General features: G+C 34.5%; 1 protein-coding gene across 2 annotated transcripts in view; it reads left to right on the top strand.

Moving 5' to 3' along the window:
- The first annotated feature begins 4599 nt into the window (after positions 1 to 4599).
- The window catches only part of LOC136772089 (calpain-7-like), a 99025-nt gene continuing 75772 nt past the window's right edge, over positions 4600 to 27852 (top strand). The window contains exons 1-9 of one of the 2 annotated variants that reach the window (XM_066728629.1): positions 4600 to 5016; positions 5082 to 5236; positions 5306 to 5513; positions 5588 to 5910; positions 6019 to 6151; positions 6308 to 6498; positions 6574 to 6801; positions 6895 to 7139; positions 7214 to 7422. In XM_066728629.1, coding sequence (XP_066584726.1) covers positions 4806 to 5016; positions 5082 to 5236; positions 5306 to 5513; positions 5588 to 5910; positions 6019 to 6151; positions 6308 to 6498; positions 6574 to 6801; positions 6895 to 7139; positions 7214 to 7422 — 1903 coding nt within the window. In that variant the 5' untranslated portion in view covers positions 4600 to 4805. The remainder of the gene's footprint in view (positions 5017 to 5081; positions 5237 to 5305; positions 5514 to 5587; positions 5911 to 6018; positions 6152 to 6307; positions 6499 to 6573; positions 6802 to 6894; positions 7140 to 7213; positions 7423 to 27852) is intronic. The other variant, XM_066736141.1, reaches the window with a different exon arrangement.

Here is a 27852-nt window from a genome sequence, read left to right as displayed (position 1 = left end):
TGATTAATTAAATTCTATAATTTTACGCAAATAGAGCATGGACATAGGGCGTTGATTTTGTTCGATCACGTATACACATACTATTGACACCTCTTCAGATAACCAATTAACGGGATCCCTCACGCGTGCTTTACCGACAGTACAAGTCAATAAACATTTCGTTTAATAAAAGTCAAATGCGAACCAAATTGCAAAAACGGGCTTCTTTATGACAAGGTGCCAATTCTAACGAGTCAATCCAGCTTAAAAAAACTCAAATCGGATGAAGAATAACGCTGTACCACTGTCCCGCGTTCTTGAAGTGGAAATAACCAAAAGTAACCTCTCTTCAAGAACACGGCATAATAATACAGCGTTATTTTTCAACTAATTTGAGTGTTTTTAAGTTCGTTTGACTCGTTAGGACTGGCACATTGTCCAACAAACGCCCGATTGTTCAATTTGCTTCGCATTTGAATTTTATTAAACTAATTGTTTATTTACTTTAACTGTCGATAAAGTAGGCGTGAGGGATCCCGTTAAAAATAAAATACGTATGATAATTGCCCAAAAGCTTAATGATATGGGTACCATGGATTACTTATGTATACCATCTAGGCAAGAATACCATGCATTTTAAAAAAACTGTGCTTACAAATTTATTCGCAAGATGGTGTGGAATATACAGTTTATTTCAAACTATTTTCATTAAACAAATGTAAAGTCTTTTCCAATCGATCAGAATATCAGTATTGAAGATATTCAGTTAACGGGATCTCTCACGCGTGCTTTACCGACAGTACAAGTCAATAAACAATTCGTTTAATAAAAGTCAAATGCGAAGCAAATTGTAAAAACGGGCTTCTTTATGACAAGGTGCCAATTATAACGAGTCAATCGAGCTTAAAAAAACTCAAATCGGATGAAGAATAACGCTGTACCACTGTCCCGCGTTCTTGAAGTGGAAATAACCAAAAGTAACCTCTCTTCAACAACGTGGCACAATGGTACAGGGTTATTTTTCAACTAATTTGAGTGTTTTTAAGTTCGTTTGACTCGTTAGGACTGGCACATTGTCCTACAAACCCACGATTGTTCAATTCGCTTTGCATTTGAATTTTATTAAACTAATTGTTTATTGACTTGAACTGTCGATAAAGTAGGCGTGAGGGATCCCGTTAACTTATTAATTTCCCAAAATTTTCAGACTTTTTCAGTATTACTTTAACCACACTGAATACAAAAAATGTTATCAAAGTTTTTTTTTCAAGCAAAGTAAAAAAAAAGATCTATTCTAATGATCAATCCGAATTACTATAGACTAGTGATGGCGATATTTTCAAAAAGTATCGATATTTCGTATCGATACGTATCAAAAACGGAAGTATCGATACGTGTGAAATATCGAAATCAATGTATCGATATCCGATATATCGATGCTTATCGATTCAGTAGAATATTGAATTGTATTATTATTCAATATATATATATTTCTACTAGCAACTAAAGCCCGTATTCCCATATTTCTAGACGAACTACGAATACAGGATTTTCTCTAACGGCACTTTATAAAAATTTTCATGTTATTGGACTATGACAATTTTAAGTTTTAACTGCCGCAAATTTATCATATTACATTTAAGTTAAAAATTAAATATAACTGAAGAAGATCAGACGAAACAAAATAATATTTGTAAGGAGCTATGGAAGAAAATTAATGTTTCTGATTTTTTCAGACGGATAGTGTATAGTAAGTGTCTTTTTGTCAAATAACATAATTCTGAGAGTTTCCGATTTGTAATTGGAATATTCCGATTAATCTAGCTGCAGTGATGCAACCAAAACCGAAGGCCTAGCGCAAAAATCACTAGATTCTCATCATAAACATGCCGCGATTATCACATGAGGATCTTGGATTGAGATTGAAAAGTTGATGGAGGCTTAGGCTTATACGTGGCTCTATAAAATAGCTAAAAAGGTTTATTGTGTTTTTAAATTCGAACCGAAGAGAGAAATAGTAGAAATTTCCTGAAGGTAAAATGATAAACAATTTTTAAAAAAGTAAGAAATATGTAAAATAATATAATTAACTAAGTATAATTATAACTAAATGAAATTAATAAAAATATAATTTATTTCTCATGGTTAAATATTATAGCAATAACATTTTAATTTATCAACTAATTTGAACTTATATTTTACTTCCCTTGTTTAAATCTTATTATTTTTATGATTATTAATTTTATTTAGTTATTATTATACTTATTTAATTATATTGCAGCGCATATTTCTATTAAAAATATATAATCATATTACCTTGAATGAATTTCCATTATTTCTCATCATCCATTAAATTAATTTAAAAGCATGATAAACCAATCTAGTTAGACTTTAGCTACGAGCAAGCCTAAACCTTCCATCAACTTCTCAATCTCCATTCGAAATCGAATTGTGGTTAACAAGAAAAGTTTAGGATAAGAATATAGGGATTTTTTGTTAGACGTTTCATGTCAATTGCATCACTGCAGCTAAAACAATTCGAATCCAAAATCCGATTATTTCAAAACCGCTCTGATGTACATATGTATCGATTGGAGCATTTGTATCGATACTGTCCTATATCGAAAAGTAAAGTATCGATACAAAAATCGATGGTATCGTCATGAAAATATCGATACCGACAAATATCGATACAATATCGCCATCACTACTATAGACCTCTCCCCTTCTTCCTTTCTGATAGCTCACGTAAATACTCGATGTGATAAGCTGCTATTTCCCACCCCACGGTAACTGGCACTAAACTGCTGTCAACCGTTCGAAAATACAGTATGCAGTACGCAATGCAGTACGCTTATTAAAAAACGAACATTGATTGCAATAATACACTGTGATGACGTAGTACTGCCAGTACTGCCAGCACAAAAACGAACGCGCCCATCTATATCATGTTATATCAGAGATGAAACGGGAGATTGCTCATGCGAGGTCCCGAGGCAATCCCTACCGGTAGGCGGCGCTGGTGTTGGCAAACGCGTGTCTCAGGTCCATCTAACCCCTAACGCCATCTATCGGAAGAGACCACGAAGCACGAGCGTTAAGCTTAGAATAGGGTAAAACATATATGCATTGTTGCCAGAAAGCGGAATAAAGAGAGAGCGGAGATATTTTCTCGGACCTCTCTGTCTTTCTCGCTGTTAGCTTCTAGCAGAAGAGTCGAGGCAAAATCTTTCCGTTTCGCTTTGCCGAAAATCTACCAATAATCGATGTCATTTATATTTGCAGGCCAATGCCTTTATACATGATTTTTTCAGCATATTTATTTATCAGCATTGACTTATTTAAATCAATAATAAATTAAGGAAATGCGTATTTGATATATAATAATTATTTTAACTATAATTTCATCGTTATATTTCGCTTATTTCCGTAAAATCTGCATTTCTTTAGTTTATTATTGATTATTGTAAGTCAATGGCAATTAAAATAAATTTAATCTTAAAAAAAAAAAAAAAGTACCGATCAGGAATCGAACCCGGACCCACGAATCGCCACGCGATTACCTTACCGCCTAGACCACGAGGCTTCTTCAGAGCACCGTAAACAGATAGTCTTTTTAAGGGCTTGAAATCTTCTATTGAAACATATAAATAAACGAAGAACCGACATCTTTATTCATTATTATTCTATGATAATGGTACACAAATTAAAGAATAATTATATAATGTAGATTTTCAAAAGCTTTTCCAATAACCAAGAACGGAAACTGCGAGCGTTGATTATTTATCTTCGTTCTTGGCTATTGGAAAAGCTTTTGAAAACTATTCAAAATATAATTATTCCTTAATTTGTGTACCATTATGACAGAATAATAATGAATAAAGCTGTCGGTTGCTCGTTTATTTATATGGTTTAAAAGAAGATTTCAAGCCCTTAAAAAGACTATCTGTTTACGGTGCTCTGAAGAAGCCTCGTGGTCTAGGCGGTAAGGTAATCGCGTGGCGATTCGTGGGTCCGGGTTCGATTCCTGATCGATACTTTTTTTTTTTTTTTAAGATTAAATTTATTTTAATTGCCATTGACTTACAATAATCAATAATAAACTAAAGAAATGCAGATTTTACGGAAATAAGCGAAATATAACGATGAAATTATAGTTAAAATAATTATTATATATCAAATACGCATTTCCTTAATTTATTATTGATTTAAATAAGTCAATGCTGATAAATAAATATGCTGAAAAAATCATGTATAAAGGCATTGGCCTGCAAATATAAATGACATCGATTATTGGTAGATTTTCGGCAAAGCGAAACGGAAAGATTTTGCCTCGACTCTTCTGCTAGAAGCTAACAGCGAGAAAGACAGAGAGGTCCGAGAAAATATCTCCGCTCTCCCTTTATTCCGCTTTCTGGCAACAATGCATATATGTTTTACCCTATTCTAAGCTTAACGCTCGTGCTTCGTGGTCTCTTCCGATAGATGGCGTTAGGGGTTAGATGGACCTGAGACACGCGTTTGCCAACACCAGCGCCGCCTACCGGTAGGGATTGCCTCGGGACCTCGCATGAGCAATCTCCCGTTTCATCTCTGCTAGTGTCCATCTTGGATTGCATATACTATATCATCTTATATTTATCGCTAGCGACGAGCGACAAGTGAAATCGTACCTTAAAGACTTTGAAAATCTCTTATTCAATTGTTTATAATTTTCTTTACTACTATTTGGAATTTCACATACTAACTTCAATCAAGTTAATACATATTATACGAAATTTATTAATATGTTCAAGGTACATCTGGTATTTAAAATAAAATAATAAATGGCTTCAGCATTGCTATGGGAGGAATTATCCTTTGTTGCTTGTAAAGCTGTGGAGTATGACAGTAATAGGCAATTTAAGCAAGCACTCTGCTATTATGAAATTGCTGTCAAGTACCTTAAAAAATTATGTTCATTTGACACTTCCGGTAATTTAATTAATGGCAAACTTTTGGAATATCAGGATAGGGTACTTGCTTTACAAGAATCTAGTAAGAAAACTTTTTGATGGTACTAATAAGCTAGTGTCTTTAATATATCATTTGGGCTTTTATAGATGAAACAAATTATCAAGTCTTGGGACAGACCCAAGAATCTTTGTTACAGTGGTGCAAATTTCTTGTCACTGCAGCTTTTGAAGCCGATGAGAAAGGATTTATTTCTACTGCTGTTATTTTGTATACGGATGCAGTTGAAGCTGGACTCATTGCTGTAAGTTGTCACTCATGATTATTTAGGGAAATTTACTTGTTGATACAGCGTTGTAAAATAATTGTACAGAAGAAGACTGAAGTAGATGAGGAAACTAAATTTACTAATCTGGTCAAGCAAGCTCTTGACAGAGCTGAGGATTTAAAAGGCATAAGAAAAAAGCATAATATTGATAATGATGTTATCGCAAGGCTTGACAAGTTACCACCATTACCAGAAAATAGTCTTTTCGATTCTGAGTTGCCTATAAATGCAGCTACAACTTCATTTAATCCTCGTAAGTATATCTTTATAAGCTTTGAAAAATCTTGTAAAATCAACTTCTTTATGGTAAAATGTAATAATTTGTAGAACAATATACAAAGCCTCCATTGCATAGAGGTAGCAGTGCCCATTTAAAGATAACAGGTGGCAGTACCAATTATACGGTTGAGGAAAAGAGAGTATTGCTTCACAGCTCTCACATAAATGACCATGAATTTGTTCCGTTTATGAATGTTGATCTTGCTGAAAAGTTTCAATACACTATACAATTTACTGATAAAGATGGTTTACTAGTATTATCACCAAAACAGAAGCCAGATTTTTCCAAATGGTGTCGACCCAAGGAAATGTTTCCTGAGCCTAGAATGGTCATTAATCATCATGTAGATTATTACAGCATTAAACAAACTGTAAGAGATTATCTATTGCTTTTTCTATATCCAGTTTATCGTTACAAAATTTTGTTCATCACTGAAATAAGGCTGTTCCCCACTAGCATTCACACAAATAAATTTCAGGTGGTATCTGATTGCTCATTTGTAGCATCCCTTGCAGTGAGCGCACAGTATGAAAAAAAATTTGGTAAAAGACTCATAACATCAATTATTTATCCTAAGAATAAAAATGATGAGCCAATTTATAATCCACATGGTAATACTCATTTTAATAGCATAAAGATACCAATTACTGTCTTTGATATTTGTAAATTTTGGAATGTTGTAAAATTTTACATTTCTATAATATTTGCTGCTTTACATTATTGTTTAAACTTATTAAATATATAATATTATAATTATATGCTGTTAGGCAAATATATGGTAAAATTACACATCAATGGCGTCCCGCGTAAAGTCATAATAGATGATTTGCTACCTGTGAGCCGGTACAACCAGCTACTCTGCTCCTATTCTAGCAATGGGGGCGAATTATGGATCTCCTTACTGGAAAAAGCATATATGAAAGTTATGGGCGGTTATGACTTTCCTGGATCAAATAGCGTAAGTCAAATTTGCATGTACTCATCGATTGTGTCTTATCGTCGACATATGTAGATTATGTCTGTTTGTTTTCAGAATATTGATTTGCATGCACTTACGGGGTGGATACCTGAGCGATGGGCTATTAGACCAAACGATGCTGATTTCAATAAAGATAGTCTGTTTGAAAAGTTATTACTTGGATTTCATAAGGGAGAGGTATTGGTTACTGTTGCGACCGGGGAATTGACCGATTTAGACGCCGAGAGAACCGGTCTTGTCCCTACTCATGCTTATGCAGTTCTTAATATTAAAAAAATTAACGTATGCTCCAAACAAATGACGACATAAAATATAACTTCAGTTTAATTTCTATTTATATTTTTCTATTTGAATAACATCTGTATCATCATATAGGGCAAAAGATTATTTCAATTGAAAAATCCTTGGTCCCATTTACGATGGAGAGGAAATTATTCTGAGCTTGATTCAATACATTGGACGCAGTCACTAAGGGAGGCTTTGAATTATGATCCAGATTCGGCCTGCCAGTATGATAATGGCATATTTTGGATTGATTATGACAGTATATGTAATTTTTTCGACGTCTTCTATTTCAATTGGAATCCTGGCTTATTCACTCACACGTACTGTATGCATCAGTAAGTAGTAAACATACTGTAGACTCTTGTAATAATTATAGATACCTCAACATACAGTTTCAATTTAATTAAAGGATGTGGAATGCAGGAGTAGGTCCGATGAAGGATGCTTATAACATTGGTGATAATCCACAGTTTGTGCTCGAAACCGAAAATAATAACTCAGGCACTGTTTGGATACTTCTTACGAGACACATCACGGATATAAAAGATTTTCGACAGAATCAGGAATATATTACCGTATTGGTGTATAATAATGATGGTAGAAGAGTCTATTACCCACGTAAGAAAACGATATAGATATTATTGTTAACATACAAGAATAAAGGAGGATGTTAAAGATGGTCCATTTTGAATGTTGGAGTGGAGCCATAAATTAAACCAAGTTTAATTTAATGCTTTTACGGTAGAATCACTAGTTAAATAGCTCGCTTTCTCTTAAACAATAGGGGAAATACGACAAAATCGATTAAAAAAGACATGAAAAATGCAATTTTTTGTATAAAAGAACACGCGCTTAGGGATCAATTCATTTAATATACTAAATTTGCTACTCCTATGACAGATAGAGAGCTGTTTTCAATGTTATCTTTTGAACTCTCATTTAATTATGTTCCTGCACAAGTAGTGATCTCTATTGAAAGGTACATCAATAATACCACACACAATTAAACTTGATTATTGAAAACATACAATATTTACGAATTCAAAAAATATTAAAAGGGTTAAAATTCTATAAATCTTTTCAGAAAAAGAAACTGCTGCCTCTGACACATGATATTACTGTTTTGATTTTTTTGTTGTAAAGATACATGAAAAACGACAGTGGAATATTGCTCAAATAGAGTTTAATAAGGTTTCTTGCCTAACAAATTCATAGATTGAAATACTGCTAAGTTGCTCTTCTAATAATTAAGCTTCAAAGTAGTAATATTATTGCAAAATAGTCGAATATCATATTGATAAATTTATCTTTTTTTACTAGCACATAAGGAGCTTTGAATCCATTGATAACGAAACCCGTATACCGACATTAAAGAAAAAATTTCGGCAGAATTTTCTAGCCTTATTTCCTGATAAATTTTCAACTCATCATAGTGGTTTGCAAACACCATAAGATTACCTGAGAATATACGTTGGAAAATTTATGAAAACCCCGAGAAATAAATTGTTTAAACAATCTTATTTCTATTTTTACAAAAATTATGCAACCTGCATTTTTAAAATCAAAATAATCTTTTGGCATTTCAAAAGCGTATGACGAGTTGAAAATCTGTTAAGAAATAAGGCTGGGAGTGGCCCCCGAATTATATCCTTTAATGTCGATGTATGGGTTCTCCTTAATGAAAATCTGTACATATCGATATTACAAAGCGAAAATCGATTTGACAAATAGTGTCCAATTATTTTAACGGATTTTAATGTTGTTCGATGGTTTCGGCAATACCAGATGCTTACACAGGAAAGAACGCTGATAATTTTTTGGATAAAACAAAAAAATAAAGGCAGTTATTTCGATAAATGCATTGATATTTTAACGATTACGTATAAACTGAAATATTTTATGACGTGTTGCTCTAGATAATCTTCTTGTACTTCTAAAGAGTCCAATAACATGCATATCCGTCACAAGGAATAATAATGTTATATTCTAAATAAATAAATCAAAATCTTTCGCGAGATATACAAAGGGCCGATAAAGCAGTTGACTCTACAGATCTTTCGATCATTTCGCCCAAACTCTTAATTTATTTAGAATATAGCGTTGTTGTTAATTTATGGGTTTCGTGCTATTAGGCTCTTTAGAAATTCAAGGAGTTTATCTAGGTCGGTATATGTTAGACAGCATTTTAATTTATGCGTGGCTTTTAAAATATTAATGTAATTAATTGAACAAATTTTTTATTTTTTCGTTCCTTCCGAAATTTTCCAACGTACTTCCCTGTATAAGTTTCTGGCATTTCCAAAACCATCCACTAACATTAAAATTTGTCAAAAATTACAACTACCACTTGAAAAATAGATAATCGCTGCGTAATGTTGACATATGGATTCCACTTAAGGTAGTAGTCTAGAAAATCGACCGGTTTTACAGGGTATTTTTCGGGAATTTTTTTGACTACCTAAATGAAATGCAAAAAAATCTGAAAATTTTATATGTTATTATTACTATATTGAGTTGTACAAAAATATATAGTTTTTAATTTTTACGATATTTTAATTAAATTATATGGGGTTAAAGTAGGTGAAAAAAAAATGTGCTGCTGGCCCGTTCAATATCTCCAGTTTGGGTAATCGGAAACAAAAAAATGCAACGGATTATTGTTCAGTAGGATTGTCATTCTGGCTGGAAAAAGAAAAAATTTGGTTAAAAAATAAAAAAATGGCGGATTTCGAAAAAAAAGGTACAATTTTTTTAGTGTAAATTGGGTTGTATTTTAAAAAGTAATGAATGAAAAATAATTATTCTAGTTCCTGCTAGAATTATAGATGTGTAGAACAACCTGTAAAAATTTCAGCCCGATCGGTTCAATAGAAAATCTGTTATGCCTCGGGCAGACCGAGAAAACGTGATTTCGAGAAAAATACGTTTAAAGTATGGCTAACAGAACTTTCATCTTCACACTAATCGTCAATCCCCGGTGCGTGCAACAAGCTTTAGGTCTCTTCATACGTGTCAAACGCGGGTATATCTGGTTATATCCTTTCGTATATTAAAAGGTATACGAAACTTCAAGTAAATATAAAGGTAATGAGTTATAATAGTGAGGAAGAACCAATAGCAGCTGTCGCGCAATATAAAGCCTTCAATTATGCAGCGCTCTCGAATATATGTTATATCTTTATTAATATTTTGAATATCGGTTTAAAATTTATACACCATATTCTCATGTTGGTATACTATCGAAATATGGGAAAAAATAATTTTTTTTCGACCCAAACAACTAGACTACTACCTTAAGAGGATCCATCGAGGTGTAATATTATGTTTCAATTATCTTCTAGAATTTCAGAAATATTAAATTTTTGGTAAGGACTGGACTTATTTGTAAATAACCACCCTATGGCAATAATGAACCCGGTTTCAAAACAAAACAAAATAGTAACTATTATATTTCTAGTGTAAAAAGCACGGAGTTAATTAAATAGGTAAGCCTTTACGTATATGACCAAAAGTGTAACGAGTAATTTGAGACTACAAACAAGGTAGTATTTCTGAAATTGTAGAAGATTTTTGTCTAAAACCAGAGATGAAATGTGAAATTGCACATGGTGTATTCCAAAAATCCTCAGACAGTGACGCCGTCATTTGAGAAGAATATTTACCAAATTAGGAATCCCGTTTAGCTATTTATGGAAAGTGATGCAAAATAATGATCCATTGTCTTACCTCACCAACATATTAAACCTATTAACGTTCGTATGAACACTCCATTACTCATTACGCGCACATAATTATTTCCATGCATATGTATTTTAATATCTTTCGCTTAACTTCGTTTTATTTAGAGTACAAGAAAGAGCGGTAATCTCTCTCTTTCTCTCTCTCGCTCCCCATCTTAATTCGTTTTAGCCAGTGAGCTGAATCAAATAAATCCATTTTAGCCAATTTTGATTAAAGGTAGCCGTAAATTGAGGGAAATTATAACGTTATTCCCGTCAGTGTGAGGGGACACTCACACTACGGGTTTTCCCATTACCTTCGCCCGTTCTTATTTATCGGTATCAGGGCGCCAGTTGGTCAGTTTGGTGGCCAACAACCCTACGGTATCATTTGAGTCTTTCGACTCCATTTTCTATGCATCTTATACGGCCCTGCGGCCATGCATTTGGACGGTAGCGGTAGCCAGGGTCATTCAGTTTGATAGGTCGTGGAGAGAGGGGAGGGTTTCTTGCGGAAGTCCGAGCCTCGCAGACCTACCTGCTGAGGGGCATACATTTATCCCTCACCACCCACACACAGGTGGTGGTGAGGAGTGCGGGAACATGCGGTATCATTGCCAAGCATAGAGTTTGCCAGGAGAGGACCACCACGGAGGCAATGTTTGCGGTCCGTCCAGCCATAGCGCAAGCCTGTGGAATTACGGAGGGCACCGGGACACATTCCAACGGGCTAACTACGCCCCTGCACAACCCACTATGCATTGGTCGGTATCCAGTCATGACGTACGTGCAGGCTGGCCTATAGCACACGCCTCACGTACGCGAACCGACCCATGGCTGCTGAGTGCCGCGTCACGCGCTCACCAGCACGCACGGACACATCAGCACAGTCCCATGGTGTCGCGTTCCGACTGCCTGTTATGGCAGTCTGCGCACGACATTCGCGCAGCCTGCTTGACGCGCGTAACCAGCGTTCAAGTCAGACTCGATGTTCTATCTCCCCTCTTCGTGGGGACTTATAGAAACGGTCATTCTTTTTAGGACTCCCCGAGGCCGCTTCTTCTTATCTCAGGTTGCCTGGATTGTTTGGCATGGCCATGCCTTACTTCTCAGGACAGCCTGGACATCGTTTCCTGGAGCGCCGGTCTTTTCATCCGGGCCTCTGCCTGTCAACGTGATCTATCCTTGACGTTAGCTATAATCCACTCGTGAGCCTATCTTACGAGTCGGTAACGTAGGGATTAATAATATCCACTGTTCTGTAGCTTTTATGTTTTTTATTCGGTATCTTGCATACGTAACGGGGAACTTCGTTACAAAATATATTCTGTCCAGCTTATAACCAAATGTTTTAGAGTGCCGTACTTCAATAGCGGTCAACATTTTTCCACATCACGTTGGTTATCTGGTCTAGCACTAAGTCTCGAGCAATAAACCGAGAACAATCGAGGAACCCTGATATACCTGGTATTCTAATCACTAATCCAAAATTACAACTTCTATATTTTTAATCAAACATTTGAAATTATTCTGAATACATTCCTTCTATTTTTAACATGACAATGAATCCAAACACGACGTTATTCGGACTATTATTTCTATATTAGTTATATCTTGCATCTCTCATTTTTTTAAAATCTGTTAACAATCAAATTTATTTTATTATAATATATCTATAAATGATCCAAATAAGCATCAATTAACCCGTAGTAGAATCATACTAAAAATATTTTAATTTTTAATTTTATGAGATAATTAACTGTTTTTCTTTAATTTAGTATTTTAAAATTTTACATTAACTTGTCAATTATACCTTTAACTAAGATTTATATTTGTTAATTTTTTAATAATATAGTAGGAAATGTATTACTAAAGAAAATGTTCACAACTCGTTTACTTAAAATTATAATTTATTTTGAGGACCTTCTCCGAACTCGTCTAATGAACAACTGCCTTGGTCTATTTTATTACGCGCTTGTCTTGTCCTTCTCGTTGGTAATTTAGGATCCTACATCCGGCCATTCTGCTAACAGGAGCGTCCCAGATCCTGTGCGTCTCTCGTCATAGTATCCTTGTCATGGTTCCTCTTCATTGTTAACTTTCCTTTCTTCGAATTCGGATTCATATTCGTACTCCTTTAAGTCCAACCAACACTTCATATAATCTGATCCGGTACTCGTAGTTTGGGGTCCTTCATGTTCTCCAATTTTCTCCAGTACGTATCGACCATTCCTCATAACCTTCGTAATTTTGTATGGTCCTAAGAATGGTGTCCGTATTTTTAAGCCTGGTCCCAGCTGCGTCCTTTTAATGGCAACTAAGTCACCAATTTCATAAGGTTTCGCTTCCTTGCGTTTTTTATTAAATATTTTCCGGTTTTTTTCTTGAATATGTAGTAATTTTTCTTTAGCTGACTGACGTATCTTGCAACGCGTATCTTCAAACTGGTCAATCATTTCCTTATCAATCAACCTTTTGATTTCGAGATCATTCTCCAACTTCATTCTTTTTCCAATTAACACTTCGAATGGTGTTGTTCTTATGGCTCTGTGAAATGTTGAATTAACAAACTGCTGCACTGAATCTACGTACTTATGCCAATTTGTGGGCTTGTGTATTGACAGCTTCCTCAAAATAGGTATTATTGTTCTATTTGGCCATTCGATCTTGGAATCCCTGTTGTTGTTAGAACGTGTTGAATACTCTGACCCTCACAGTAACTGCGGAATTCTTCAGAAGTAAATACGGCTCCTCTGTCCGACACAATTCTCCTCGGGTTTCCAAAAATAACAGCCTGTCGCATCAGACACCTTATCACCTCAGCTGATGTCGTCGACTTCACTGGGTATAGCCATGCAAACTTCGTGAAGGAATCTATGATATCGAATATGTAGTTATACTTTTTATTAGATGAAGGTAGGGGACCCAAGTGGTCCACATGATACGTGTCCAGTGGAGTGTCTCCTTTATCTATAGGGTTTAAAAATCCTTCTCCACGTCCCGCTTTCTTCTCAGACAAAATACATTTTACACAGTTTGATATAAACTTCTGAGCTTTAACCTTAAGATTGGGGAACCAGAATTCCTGTTCTATCATATAGATAGTCTTGTTCACTCCGAAGTGTCCTTTCTCGTGAAACTGTCTGATTATCTCGAATTGTATTGTTTTAGGTACAACCAGCTGTTCAACTTCGTTTTTTATTCTATAGAGGATCCCTTTATTTAACAGCGCAAAATAGGATGTTTCTTTTGACCTGACCTTTTTAAGAATGTCTTGAATCTCCTGGTTCTCCGTTTGGGCCTTCCTAATTCTTTCGAGTAGCCCGTTTCGATTTCCTTTCACGCACAGAACTGTTACTGGGTGTCTGCTGAGCGCATCAACGTGCTTCATAGACTTACCCGTACGGTGCTCGATTGTGTACTGATATTCCTCTAATTGTAAGGCCCAGTGTGCCACGCGTAGACACATATTTTTCTTTTTGACCGTTGATACGAATGCTTGGCAATCCGTAACGATTTTGAATGGAATTCCTAGAAGGTAAACCCTAAACTTCTTAAGAGCTCTAATAATGGCAAGCACTTCCAGTTTGTAACTGGAATATCGTTGTTCTATTGGCGTCGTCTTCCAACTGGCAAAATATACAGGGTGCAAGAGCCCATCGTCATTATTTTTCTGTAGTAAAACGGCACCCAATCCCTCGATGCATGCGTCGGTATGGAGATCGGTCTCTGCTTCCTGGTTGTACAACCTAATTACGGGGTTCTTTACTAAGGCCAATTTTAACGCCTGACACGAAGCTTGTTGAGTTGGTCCAAGTTCGAATTTAGCATCCTTTTTGAGTAGCTGCGATAGTGGTCTAGCAATGACATTGAAGTTAGGGATAAATTTCATAAAATAGCTTGTCAACCCCAAGAAACTATGTACTCTCTTTTCAGGGTTGTCAGGGGTGGAAATTCCGTCACTGCTCTAATCTCATTCTCTGATGGTCTGATTTTCCCAGCTTCTACTACGTATCCCAAATAATTCACCTTTTTGACAATAAACTCGCACTTTTTCCAGTTAAAATCGAGTCCATGTTCTTTTGCCCTTGTCAAGACGATTTTCAGTCGGGCCAGATTCTCCGCTTCCGTTTTGCTTGGTATGATTAGATCGTCTAGATAGGCAAGTACAATCCCTTTCCCTATAAGATCTCGGACAATTGCTCGAACATGTCGTTGAAATACAGAAGGAGAATTGCTCAACCCAAAAGGTACTTTTAAGAACTCGAACTGCCCATCAGGTATGACGAAAGAGGTATACTTAATGCTCTGCTCATCGACAGGTACGTGGAAGAATCCGTTTCTCAAATCCAGTGCAGTGAACACCAGTGCATTTTGAAATCGATCTAATTGGTCTTCGATTAATGGTAGGGGATATCTGTCACGGATTATTTTTCGGTTTAACATTCGATAGTCCACGCACAATCTAGGCTCTCCGTTCTTCTTGGTCACTAATACTATCGGGCTTGTGTGCGTATTCCGACGTGCTTGGCCGAATTATTCCTTCGTTGATCAATTCAGTAATTATGCCATTAACTACTTGTCTTTGTATTGCTGATAGTCGTCTTGGATGTTGGAAAACTAGCAGTTCGTCCTTCAAGATAATTCGCATCTGTACACCCGTGTCCTTGATCTTCTCCGGTGTATAGTTTTCAAGGATTTGTCTTAACTCTGTTTTCACTTTTCGATCCTCGATATAAGATATGCAAACATCATATGTTTTAGTTACATTGATGTTCAATATTTCAGCCCACGAATCGGCCATTGGCATACGTTCCTCTTCGTCCGACAGCTCCGGTTCAATCTTGCTTAGGACTGCTTTCTTTCGTTTTAGTTTGACTTCTGCATAATCAGATAATTTACCACCGATGATCAAGTCGTGATTCATCAGATGGTCTGGAATTACGTCAAAGATAAAATCGAACTTGAGAGCATCAATTATCACGCTGGCTTCAAATCTTCCTAAAGTTTGAACCGTGAACTTGCCTACCACGCCAAATGGTCGTGAAATTTCGTCCAGTCCTGGTGCGCTCAGTTTTAGGTATAACCCAAAGCGCATAAGGTGTAAGTCGCTAGCCGAGTCTATGACTGCGACTATCAGCTTCCCTAGGATTTCTACTGACTTATACGTCTTCTTATCTAAATCATTAATTGCATTTACTGTCGCTAATGGTTCGCGAGAATTCTATATTTGACAGTCCTGCGCAATGTGTCCAAATTTCTGGCACTTGAAACATTTCTTTCCTTTTGTTTTGGATGGACAATCTCTTCTGCGATGATTTCTATCACCACAGTTAAAGCAATGTTCTGACTTATCGACAGCTCGGCTCGGTGTTGGTTTATTAATTTTATTGGCATTATGGTGACTTGTTACTTACGATTGTTTTGATTTACTATTTCGTCTTTGTATCTCGTATAGCTGAAACCGTCTTCTCAATTCCTTAACCGTCGTAGCTCCATATAACACTGATTTGTTTACTTCGAGGTCGTCCACGCCGTCAATGATATACTGGATCTGAGCCTCAATCTCAATATCAGCATGGCTGGCTATTTCAAGCATTCGGTAAATGTAAGCTTCATAAGATTCGTCACGTTGTTTCCGGGCTATGCTCAGTTTTTTATGCACTTCCTTGCTACTAATTGTTTCAGAAAATTCTTTTGTGAGCATTTTCTTAAATTTATTCCATGTCTGGGTGTGTCTTAGTTCAAATTTTACGAAGAGTTTATAGCCGAGCCTATCATTAGCCTTTGTGCGTACACCAGTTTTTCTACATCGCTCCATCCACAAAGCCCGGCCACGTTTTCAAAATTCTGGAACCAACTGCGAACATTATAACAACCATCGCCTCCAAATTTTTCTAGGTTTTCTTCGAAATCCTTAAATCGTAGTACAGTTTCTCTTCGAGAATGTCTATTTGCTCTTAAGCCGCTGGTCCCTCGTTGTGCTGATCCATTATTATACCGCCAGCCTTTTTCTATAGTTTCATCTTCGCTATTCTCACTTTCATCACTTTCATCCTCACTAGAACTTTCGTCCTCAAATTCGTCATCACAGGTCTCCAAAGCGTCCTATAGTCGCACAAGTAGCATCATTTTGTTGCCGGTCGTTCGAAGTCCTCTTTCTTTTAATTCTTTCTTTAATTCTTTTGTGTTCATCTTCAAAATATCTAATTCCGTTACCGCATTATCGTCTTCGTTAGGCTCGTCTTCATTCAGTTGATCAATCACTTCCCTGGATGATGCAGGTCTTCTTTGATTTTCCCTAGTTACACTTTTCCCTGTTACTTTTCTTTTATCCACTGCTCCATTTTTTGCTACTGCTTTCTTCGAAGGTGACTTCTGGGTACGTCCTGAAATATTGACCGTTTCCCCAACATTGTTCCCCGAAGAATGTCCTGCCAAATTCGAGCGCAATCTTTCCAAGAGCAATGGCCTTGTGCCGCTTACTGGTAATCCTTCTAACTCCAGTCGTGCTCTTAATTGCTCTACCGTCATTTTTTCAAAATCCCAGTGTAGTACATCTTCTTCGCCGGCCATTTTAAATGCAGTGCCCGTGTGTTACCCAACCCAAATCAACATTCACTGGTTTAAAATTATATATAAAAAATGGTTTAACAGTATCTCGCGTTCTTTCTCACTGCATTCAATCCCGGCTGAGCCCCTAGTTGTAGGAAATGTTTTACCAAAGAAAATGTTCACAACTCGTTTACTTAAAATTATGATTTATTTTGAGGACCTTCTCCGAACTCGTCTAATGAACAACTGCCTTGGTCTATTTTATTACGCGCTCGTCTTGTCCTTCTCGTCGGTAATCTAGGATCCTACAATATGTTTGTCATTTCCAATATTTTGGAGATTTATTTTAACTTAATACACAACGAAGATATATAATAAAATTGAATTTTTATTAGAATTTATGTATAATAAAGTAGCTGCTGCAAGGTATAACTAAAAGAAATAATGGTCCGATTAATGTCGCATTTGGACTCATTTTCATGTTAAAAATATAAGGAATGTATTCATAATAATTTTAAATATGTTTGGTTAAAAATATAAAAATTGTAATTTTGGATTAGTGATTAGAGTATCAGGTATATTAGGGTTCTTTAATTGTTCTCGGTTTATTGCTCGGAACTCGGTGCTAGTCCAGGTAACCAACGTGACGTGGAAAAGTGTTGACCGCTATTAAAGTACGGCCCTTTAAAACATTTCCCAGCCAGACAGGTTTACTTCATATTTATATAAGGTTTACAGCAATTCAAATAATTATTTGTAGTAAAGTTGCTATCCTTATGAGTGTACAGGTGGGCGCAAAGTTTGAAGTTAAAAATACTGAAAATAATAATCGAAACATTTACTCATAATTGGGAATATCAATGAGAAAAATAAATTTCGCATCGTTTACAGCAAATTTGCATCATAATATCAACAAACGCAATGTCCACAAAATCTTGCAAACGTTCCATAAATTTTGTGTAGCAAAATTTAGATAAATATGAAGTAAATTTTACTACATTTCTTGTAGTAAAATGTAGACAAATTTGAAGTAAATTTTACTATATTTTGTGTATTAAAGTGTAGATAAATTTGATATAAACTTGCTACATTTCGTGTAGCAAAATGTACGTACAATTTACTGCAACCTAACTCTACATGTGTTATAGGTAAATTGCTATGAAATTTACAACTTAATTTTACGACAAATTTACTTAAAATTTATTTAAATACTATAAAATAATATTACAAAAATAAAGTATGTTAAAATATTATAAAATATTAATTATTTTTTTAATCGCTTAAAGTATGGGCAGAATCGTTTTCATCAGGAAACAGTTCCTTTTCCTCGTCTGCACGCTTCCGTTTATTGATAAAAATTGAATAATTTTTCCTACAAAATACTACTATTGAAATAATAAATATATATGTATTACAAAAAGAAAATACTTACCGATTGCTTATATTCCTAGGGTTCCCTAATAAAACTGCTCACTAGTACGAATAGAACTTATCACTTTTCACTTCATCGACCGATGAACACCAAAGCGAGACTAAACAAGTTGAAGAAATTGTAACTCATCAGAGTAATAATTTTTCTGAGTTATTACGCATGACAGTTGCAGTTTTTTAAATTAAGTTTTTGTAAAATTTTCATCTACTTTTGAAAATATAGAAAACTTACAAAATTGAAGTAATATTTAGTAGAATTTTATAATATAACTTTTGGTATTGAAATTTACATCATGATCTATAATCACGTTTAAAGCAAATATTTGTTTCATAATATCATGTTTTATTTACATGTATTTTATACAACAATATTGACTCAAGATGAAGAAAAATAAACTTGTTATAAAGAGATTACATTTTTACATATTAGATTTACAACATATTTTAGATATGCCTTGTATTAATATTGTCTCTACTTTAAGAGTAATACTTATTTGATGCAATAAGTGGTAAATAGGTTGATTCAACAAAATCATGCAAATATCGTAATTATGTTTTTCATCAGATTTGCTACACATTAAGCACCAACATTCTGTGTCAAATTGATGATTGTCGAAGCAGCAAAATTTATGCAAAATTTAGCAAAGTAATTTACAATCATGTATATTAAATACATTTTGCTCATAAAGAAACAGCAACTTTACTCAAATATGAGTTCAATTTATTTGTTTCAAATAAGTTTTCATTAATTTGCTGTAATGTTTGAATAAAATAAATTCATCATGTCATGTCCGTTATATGCGAACTGCTGGGGATGTAAGATTTAGCAAATTATTTTACAATAAACGTCTTAAATACATTTCGCACATAACGAAACAGCAACTTTACTAAAATATGAGTTCATTTTATTTATTTCAAATAAGTTTTCATCAATTTGCTGTATAGTTTGAATAAAATAAGTCTATCACGTCATGATCATCATGTACGTCTTGCTGGGTTGGTTATAACCCAGATAACATTTTGAGTGCAGATTGGCAGCAGAATCTGCAAATTTTGTTGTCAGATTGGTAGCAGATATAAATGCATTTTAATTGCAATTTGCCGTCATAATCTGCTCATACTATCATGTCAGCAGTATCTGTACACAGAACCTGAGCGCAGATTTACAGCTGATTTACGACAGAGTCTGCAGTACAGACTCTGACGGCAGATTGTAAACAAAAACAAAGCAGGATCTGTTACTCGATGCATTATCTTTAAATGGCTTTAAATTGTTACTAAATAAACCAAAAACGTTGAATCAACGTAATTTTTATAAAGCATTTTCTATAATTGAAACAGCGTGGCCTATGTTGCCAAAATCAACGTTATTTTCAACGGTTAATTTAACCCTTTCGCTGCGAACAAAACTGTATAGGTGTAACCGAGTAACGCAGCGGTCGGGGAACTTTTTTAATCATTACCCTAAAATATTTTTGTGTAAGTTGATATTACTCCATGGCGAAGAGCAAAAAAAAACGAAATCGCCTCTTTTTAGCATCTTTCATATTATAGCCCCCCATGATCAGGTTTATAAAATAGCAAATTGAAAATATATACTTTATACTCACAAAAGTTTCATTTTTACCCCATTTGGGGTAATTTACTCCGGTTCCCCGACCGCTGGAGTAGCGGGTCGGATTTTCAATATTTTTGAACCTAATCTATATAATTTTAGAATTTTTTTATACGTACATGCATTTATATACGTTTTTTGGCTTGCGTCACGAATCCGTGTCGTTCGCACCCCTCGAAAGATTGGCACGTCACGGATACGTGGCATTCGCAGCGAAAGGGTTAACGCGTTTTTGTCCGATTGAAAAAATGTTAGGATGAATAAATTAAACCGCGTGAATAATATTGTACACTTCAATTTGCATTAAAATTACAAAATATTATAAGTTACAGTTATACAATAAATTTTTACTAAAAAAAAAAAGAAAAAATATTAGGAAATGTCTGGACGCGAACCTGCGTTCTGCAGGTTTTCCCTTCCGCAGGTAAGCGCATCTTAACCACTAGGCTACATTAGGATATGTACGATAGATCATTACAATTTTGATGAATATTCAACTGATATTGAAAATCACCTAACATTATTTTTTTTCGAATTGAATCCTTAAAATCTTTGTTAAATATTTTTATATCTTACAGTTTTTTAATCAATTGAATAAATATTACAAAAATAATATTTTAATTATATCCTCGATATAATTTCAGTTCACGAAGAAATCGTTGTTGTGCTAACGTCATTTAATCATTGCATCTACAGAAAAAATCAATACTTAAAATACGTTAGGGAGATGCCATCAATTCTACCGTTTCATGTTAGTTGTGAAGAAAAACGTTCTTTATCAATCTAAGTTAAACGTTATTTCTCTCTCTCTCTTAGAAAAATCAACGTTTAAAAAGCGTTAGAAAGATGCCTTCTATTCAACCGTTTTGAATTGGTTATGAGTAAAACGTTGATCTTTCAACGTCAATTTAACGTTATTTCTACTGGATATTTATTATTATAGGTTTAAAAATTTTCGGATATTTTAATTAGTAAGTTTAAACAATACACCACCTAGTGGCTTTAACGTTGTACTAAAAGATGACGCCATGTTTATCGTTCTGCGCATGCGTCAAGCAACGTAAGACATTTAAAAACACAAGTACGCAAAGTTTCCTGCGTTTCTGCTGCAAATCTGCTGCAGGCTCTGGCGCAGGTTCTGTTGCGTTTTATGTACTAATCTGCCGCAGGTTCTCCCACAGAAAGCGGTGTCATTTTGTTGTTAATCTGTTAGCAGGGCCTGACAAATCAGGTTCGGTTTTAAATATGGTATCAATCTGTTGACTAGATTTTGTAGCAGAATTTTATGTTCATTTGCAAAACAGAAAATTTTATCTGGGAAGTTGGATAGAATATATTTCCCCGAGTGTACTAGATGAAATATTACAAAATATTTATAATTTGTCATTTACCTATTAGATTCTACGATAAATAAAGAAGTGCGAGTTCAATATGTAATAGTGATCAATTTTATTATGTATTGTTATAAAAATTGACTTTTCTTAATTAATTACATACTCTGATATGATAACGCCAATACAACAAAACTATAAAGTAATCGAATAACTGAAAAGTAACAAACAACCAGCGAGAACCGAACCAAAACTCGCAAAATAGCAAGCAAATACCTTACCTCTTACAATACGCCACTTGTCCTACAGAATAAAGGCCAAATCCCGCGTCTTATAGCATATCATGCTTAATATGTAACAGTGATCACAGTTGTTGCATAGCCACATGTTACATATAAAGGGTGTAACGAAAGGACTGTCTTTTTTCGAAACTAAAGGTTCGGGGTAGCAGCCTGAGTGCAGATTTCAAATTTCCTTCAAATCGATTGAGGGGTTGAAAAGTTATACTTAATTTAATACCTCCCTTTTTTGAAAATTTCCAAATGATTTTGACAGGAAGTTGCAGCTTGGAGGAAGTGAAGAAATTAGTGACGATGAGCGGCCCGTGAAGAAGGAACTATTATCGATTGCATAATTGTACATTTTTCTATTTATTTCTACAATTTGGTTATTAAGATAAAATCAGATTTAAATAATTCCTTCTTATTAAAATTCGAACTAAATCAGTAGAAGAATAAAACTATTATCATTAATTAAATTGATGCAAAAATCGAATTGACATTGCATAATGAAATGAAAACTATTGGAAGTTATGATTTAAAGAGCAAATTAAAAAATAAATATCTAATCCACAAAAGCATGTGTTAACTTAAAAATTAAATTCGGGGAAAATAAAAAGGACTTCTTATTAAGAAATAACGAACTTTATTGATTTAATATCTTGTCAATGCCTGCAAGCTGAAACTGGCGGCCGAAACTAGCGGCCGATGACTTTGTTTTTTCCAAAACTGTACCCTGAATTTCCTCATTCCCCCCGCGCAATTCAATTGTTAAACTAATACATAAGTGAATAATAGTCATATATTTTTAAGTAGAAACAGATAATACGAATCAGGCAAATGAAAACGCAATTTCGCGTTTTCCCTCTATTAAGCCAGTGCTGCCTAGTGATGGACACATAGAAATTTCTTGAAAAAATTCAGGAATTTTCTCTTTTATTGTCCATTTATAATAAGATCATTTCCAGTGCGTCACGCAAAAATATGGACTTACGGATTTTCTATCTCCTTTCACAGATCTTGTGCTGCTCTGGAAATGCTTCCATATTGATTGGGCATTAATTGCGAACGTTCATGAATTTTTTCAAAATTTTTTTGTGTCCATCACTGGATAGCACTGGCTTAAAGGAGGGAAACACGAAATTGCGTTTTCATTTGTCTGATTCGTATTATCTGTTTCTACTTAAAAATATATGACTATTATTCGCTTATGTATTTGTTTAACAATTGAACTGCGCGGGTGAATAAGGAAACTCAGGATACAGTTTGGGAAAAAACAAAATCATCGGCCGCTAGTTTCGGCTGCCAGTTTCAGCTTACCTCAATCCCTACTATTATTAATTATAGTCTTTTTGGTTGACTAACTTGTCAAACCTTCCCCCTCTCATTATATCTGCACTCTCGTTGAATGCTTACCCTAGTGAATTGTCTCATTGGTTATTTTTTTATGGCAGCGGGAACCTTTTCCCTGTTTAACTTCTTTTTAGCTCACATTCGGCCATTCCTGTCTTTGGTCTGCCCCATAGACATAAATTTAATCTTATACAAAAATATAAACTTATTTAGGTAATGTTTACCTAGCTATATTCAAATTCTCGTAACAATTTTTTATTTTAGACAAGGTTTGCCCAACTGTTTAATTTTTCTTTTAAAACTCTTTGTTGGTCCTCAATGGTTTCTTTGAATTGTAATCCAGGACTTTATATTATATCCGGATAAGACAGTTCGTATCCTTCTTCGAGTTTCCCGAAGATCTTCCGTTTCGTACCTATCATTGGCCAATATGTGTACTACTTTAAAAGGCCCTCGGAATTTAGGATTTAACTTCTTACTAATACCTGTAACTGTGCTACTAGTAATTTTTACCATTATCAACTCCTTTTTTGTATATTTGCGTGCTTCTTTTCTGTGTTGGTCGTACCTCTTCTGAACAACCTGCTTTCTTGTTATGTGTTGCGAGATACCCTCTCGTAATACCTCCAAATTTTGCTGAACCGCGCTTAACCCGTCAATGGGCGCGCGGGGTGTCCAAAGCACCCCAAGAATAGAAATCTATCAGTAACTTAGCGAAAAATTTGTACAGTCACTTACAAGTATTGGCGTTTAATTAATAGAAATAACTTAAAGACATGCAACTGCTATCGTATACCAAGGGAACGTCACATAGATGATATTTATTGAAAAATAAATCTGAATTCTTAAATATTTTACGTCAAATAACAAAAAACAAATAGGGTGTCCGTGGCACACCACGCGTCTATCTACGTAAAAAAAACACGCGCCTATTAACGGGTTAATAACCATGCTTCTGCTGGACCTATTATTTCACACCCAATTGAAGCTTTTATTAGGCTTGTGTTAATAACTTTGTTGTATGACGTATTTAGGGCACTCTGAATCTTCTTTAACTCCTGGTCCTAATCTTGCATATTTAAGTCACGAGCCGTAGCAGTAAGTGTAGGTAAAATGATACCATTATATATACCTTTCGCATTGCCCATCCCTCGAGATGTAGCTACTGCATTTAAGACATGTTTAATTCCATAAGCGATATAAATCTCACGAAATGTTCTGGACGTGAATGCTGTACCCCTATAGGAAATCATCCTCGTCATTGTACCAAAAAGCGTCGCTATATTGTCTAGGGCGCTTATCACGTATTTAATTTTCGTATTCTTTACTGGTTTTATGATGATAAATTTAATGAATTTATCGACCAGTACAAATATATATTTATTGCCCTTTTTACTGGTCTCAAAAGGACCTAAGTGACTCATGTGAACCGGATGAAATGGAGTAGGGATCTTTTCTACCGGATACAATCTTCCTCTTTTTGTAGTGCTGGTATTTTTGTAGTAAGCAAAATTCAAGCATGCCTTCACATACTTAGTGACAAACTGACGCATTCTAATAAACCAATAATTTCGGGACAATCTTTCAAGTTTTCTCTATGCCCATATGGCCGGCATTATCGTGACACAAACGACAAACCTATAATTTAGCAGCATGTAGTACTACCCAAGCACTTTTTTCATCTACTAATCAGCGATAAATTTTGACTGGCTTTATTTCGTATTCGTTGAAATAATGCTTGGTCTCCTCAGTATTGTTTCAATTTTCTTGCAATATCTTTCGTCTATTCAAAACAATTATTCCTCTTGCATTTGGGTTGCCATAATTTACTCTGTTTCCATAATATCAATCTGTAAAATATTAAACATTAAGAATAAGGTGGATACCGGCATTAGAGAGCGGCTCCACCTAAAATTTTAGATTTCAAAATACAACGGTATTTCAAAACAGATTTCAATTTTTGCAACAGCTTTGATTCATCGGAGAAGCATTTTTTGAATAAAATAAAATATTTCTCGATTAAAAATAAAGACGAAATTGCGAAAACGGGCTTCTTTTTTTAAAAGAGTTTCCTTCAACGATTGTAAAAAGTCCAAAAACACTTCGATCCATTATGAAATAAAGCCAAACTTTGAGAATTAATTATTTTTATAAAATTCCATATCGTAACGACGAGACTGAACATAAAATGTTATTCTATTTTGTAAAATCTAGAGATGCCGCTAGTGAAAAGCCATAAGTGTAACGGAAAGAGAGAGATAGAGAAAAAAAAGCGCAATTAAATATTTTATTACTCTCTCTCTCTCTCTCTCTCTCCCTTCCTCACTCCCCGTTACACTTATGGCATATCACTAGCGCCATCAAGTTTTTAGAAAACAGAATAACTTTTTCAGTTCAGTTTTTTCGTTACCATATGGAATTTTATAGATGTGTAAGAGAATGACCTAATGATAAAATGTTCTAAAAAGAAAATGACCTAAAAACGATAACTTCAGATTGCTGAATTCCTTACGTAAAAGTTACCAAACTGGTCCCTGATAATTCTTCACCTTTGAAGAGCTGGCAACATTGTAATAATAGCTATGTGTACACTGGTGTACACTGTCCTTCATCGATTCTGCTCCTGGAGAAAATGGCGGGCGGAAGTATCGAGCGCAAACTATAGCACATTGTTAACGGTCAGATGACATATGATATAGGAAATTATAAGAGAAAACTATTGTGCAATATTTTTAATGGATTATCAATTTGAGAGCGATGTCAAATTAGTCCGTAAAGTACGGAATTGCCGATAAGGAATTCCGTAGCTTCAAACTCCCCTGATAGGAATGATCTAGTCATTCCTAGGCTGTATTGACCCCGATAGGGAGCTAGCTCCATGGTATATGAGGGTCCCACGTTACACGGGAAAGCCGAAAGGCGGGCCGTGGCACGTCACGGGTTATCGAACGAAATGATATAGTTGGAGCTCAATAGAAAATATTGTAATCAATATATTGATTGTAGTATGGTGTTATCTTGTTTTTTCCTCTTTTTGTAAATTTGATTAAATGCTCTTAGTAACAGAATCAACGTGAATTTAGAAGTAGAGGGGATAACTTCATGGTCTCTTTCTTTGCAGATTCGTTTTATGTTACTAAGGTAACTTAACTGTTATTTTAGTATGAAGTTTATTATAAGCTGATAAATTGTAACGAGTGGACGTGTTTTCTATAACATTAAAACAATTTTATATTAAGGCCATTATAAAATTGTATTCTGTACGTCGTGATTAATATTATATTAAACTATTTGTTATTCTGCAAAAGTGACCATTTATTTATAAATAAATTGCCAATAGTGGCTTAATAACTAACACACATAATAGCAGTATACGAGAAATTGTAGATATTTATCTACAGTTTGTGCCGTCTGATCGTCATGCTATTCCACAAAATATAGCTCTGAAGCAGAAAAGTGCTATAGAATGTCGAATCGCTCTGTCTTCGTTTATTCGCATAGGAGCGAGAGAGAAGGATATATCGAACCCCATGGGATCATCGATTTTGCTCGAGCAAATCTTAATATAGTTTGTTATACGAATAATAAACTGTAGTTTCTTATTACCGCCGTATATTATGATTATGAATTTTGAAAGCGCGCATCTCAAATTTATGAGATTCAACATTTATAATAATATCGGTGTTTCTTTATAAGTCATGTTGAATGATTTAATATAAATGCTAAAGCAATGAAACTCTGAACGCAGGAAGAATATAATACGATAGAAATGAAAAATCAAATCTGACGTTTAATTAATTGACAATGAATTGAGAGACGAAGGTAAATAAAAATTAGTATAATATATTGTATTTAGCATAACTTTTATAAAGTACAATTTTACTTAATTTTATTGGTTAAATTACATTGAAATAATCCTTATAATTTTATTATTATTGAATAAAATAATTAAATACATTAGTACTAGTAGAATGTAATGTTATTTGAAAAAATAAAAAAAATATAATTTATGAGTTTTTTAATATTTCAAAAGTTAATAAGAATTTTTTGAACTATTGTGAAAGAAATAATTACTCTAAAAGAAGGTGAAGTATCTCCGCATTACTTATAAGTTTTATATTCTTTCCCTCTGAACAGATTCATCGCTGACTGGTTGATAAGAGATTCAACAAATATGTTTAGCTTATTGATTTCTCTTGAAAAGAGAGTATCAATAATGGCCCGCAACAATAGCAATGATAATCCAATGCTTCTTCTCTTACCTAGCCACTATGCTCATTACAAATTCATGTTTTTACAAAAGGAAGATTAGTTGGTAAACATTTCAATTTTAAATCAGTTGATTTATTTGGATAATATATGTATGTTCTGTCCAATTTATATCTCAATTTATAGCTTCTCCCACCTGTGCAGATTTGCAATTTCTAGAACATCTAAGCTGCAATGAAATATGCAAAATATCCTACCATTTCCATCATGAAGCAATTGGAATTAAGAAATATCTGTAGATATTGGAATGTAAATCAAATATTGCAATTTTGAGAAACCTGCAATATTTGAACTTAATTTGGAGAATATTCAAGATCTACTACGCATGCTTCTTATTCAAGAGAAAACATCAACTACGCATGACATCTCTTTTATAGGAATCCATTGCTCTTCCTCCATGAATAGTCCTTCCTGTATATTTATGAAGCTCCTTCAAAAGCAAATAGCAAAATTATATATTTGCCAGGTAAAATCTTTATCTCCATAGAGTTAACTTA

The sequence above is a fragment of the Prorops nasuta genome, unplaced genomic scaffold, assembly GCF_024137725.1.
Source record: "Prorops nasuta isolate Cenicafe-Biocafe unplaced genomic scaffold, Cenicafe_Pnas_1.2 PNAS00001, whole genome shotgun sequence".
NCBI classification, from domain to species: domain Eukaryota; kingdom Metazoa; phylum Arthropoda; class Insecta; order Hymenoptera; family Bethylidae; genus Prorops; species Prorops nasuta.
Note: the sequence above shows the minus strand (reverse complement) of the source record. Positions and strands in the feature narration are given on the sequence as shown.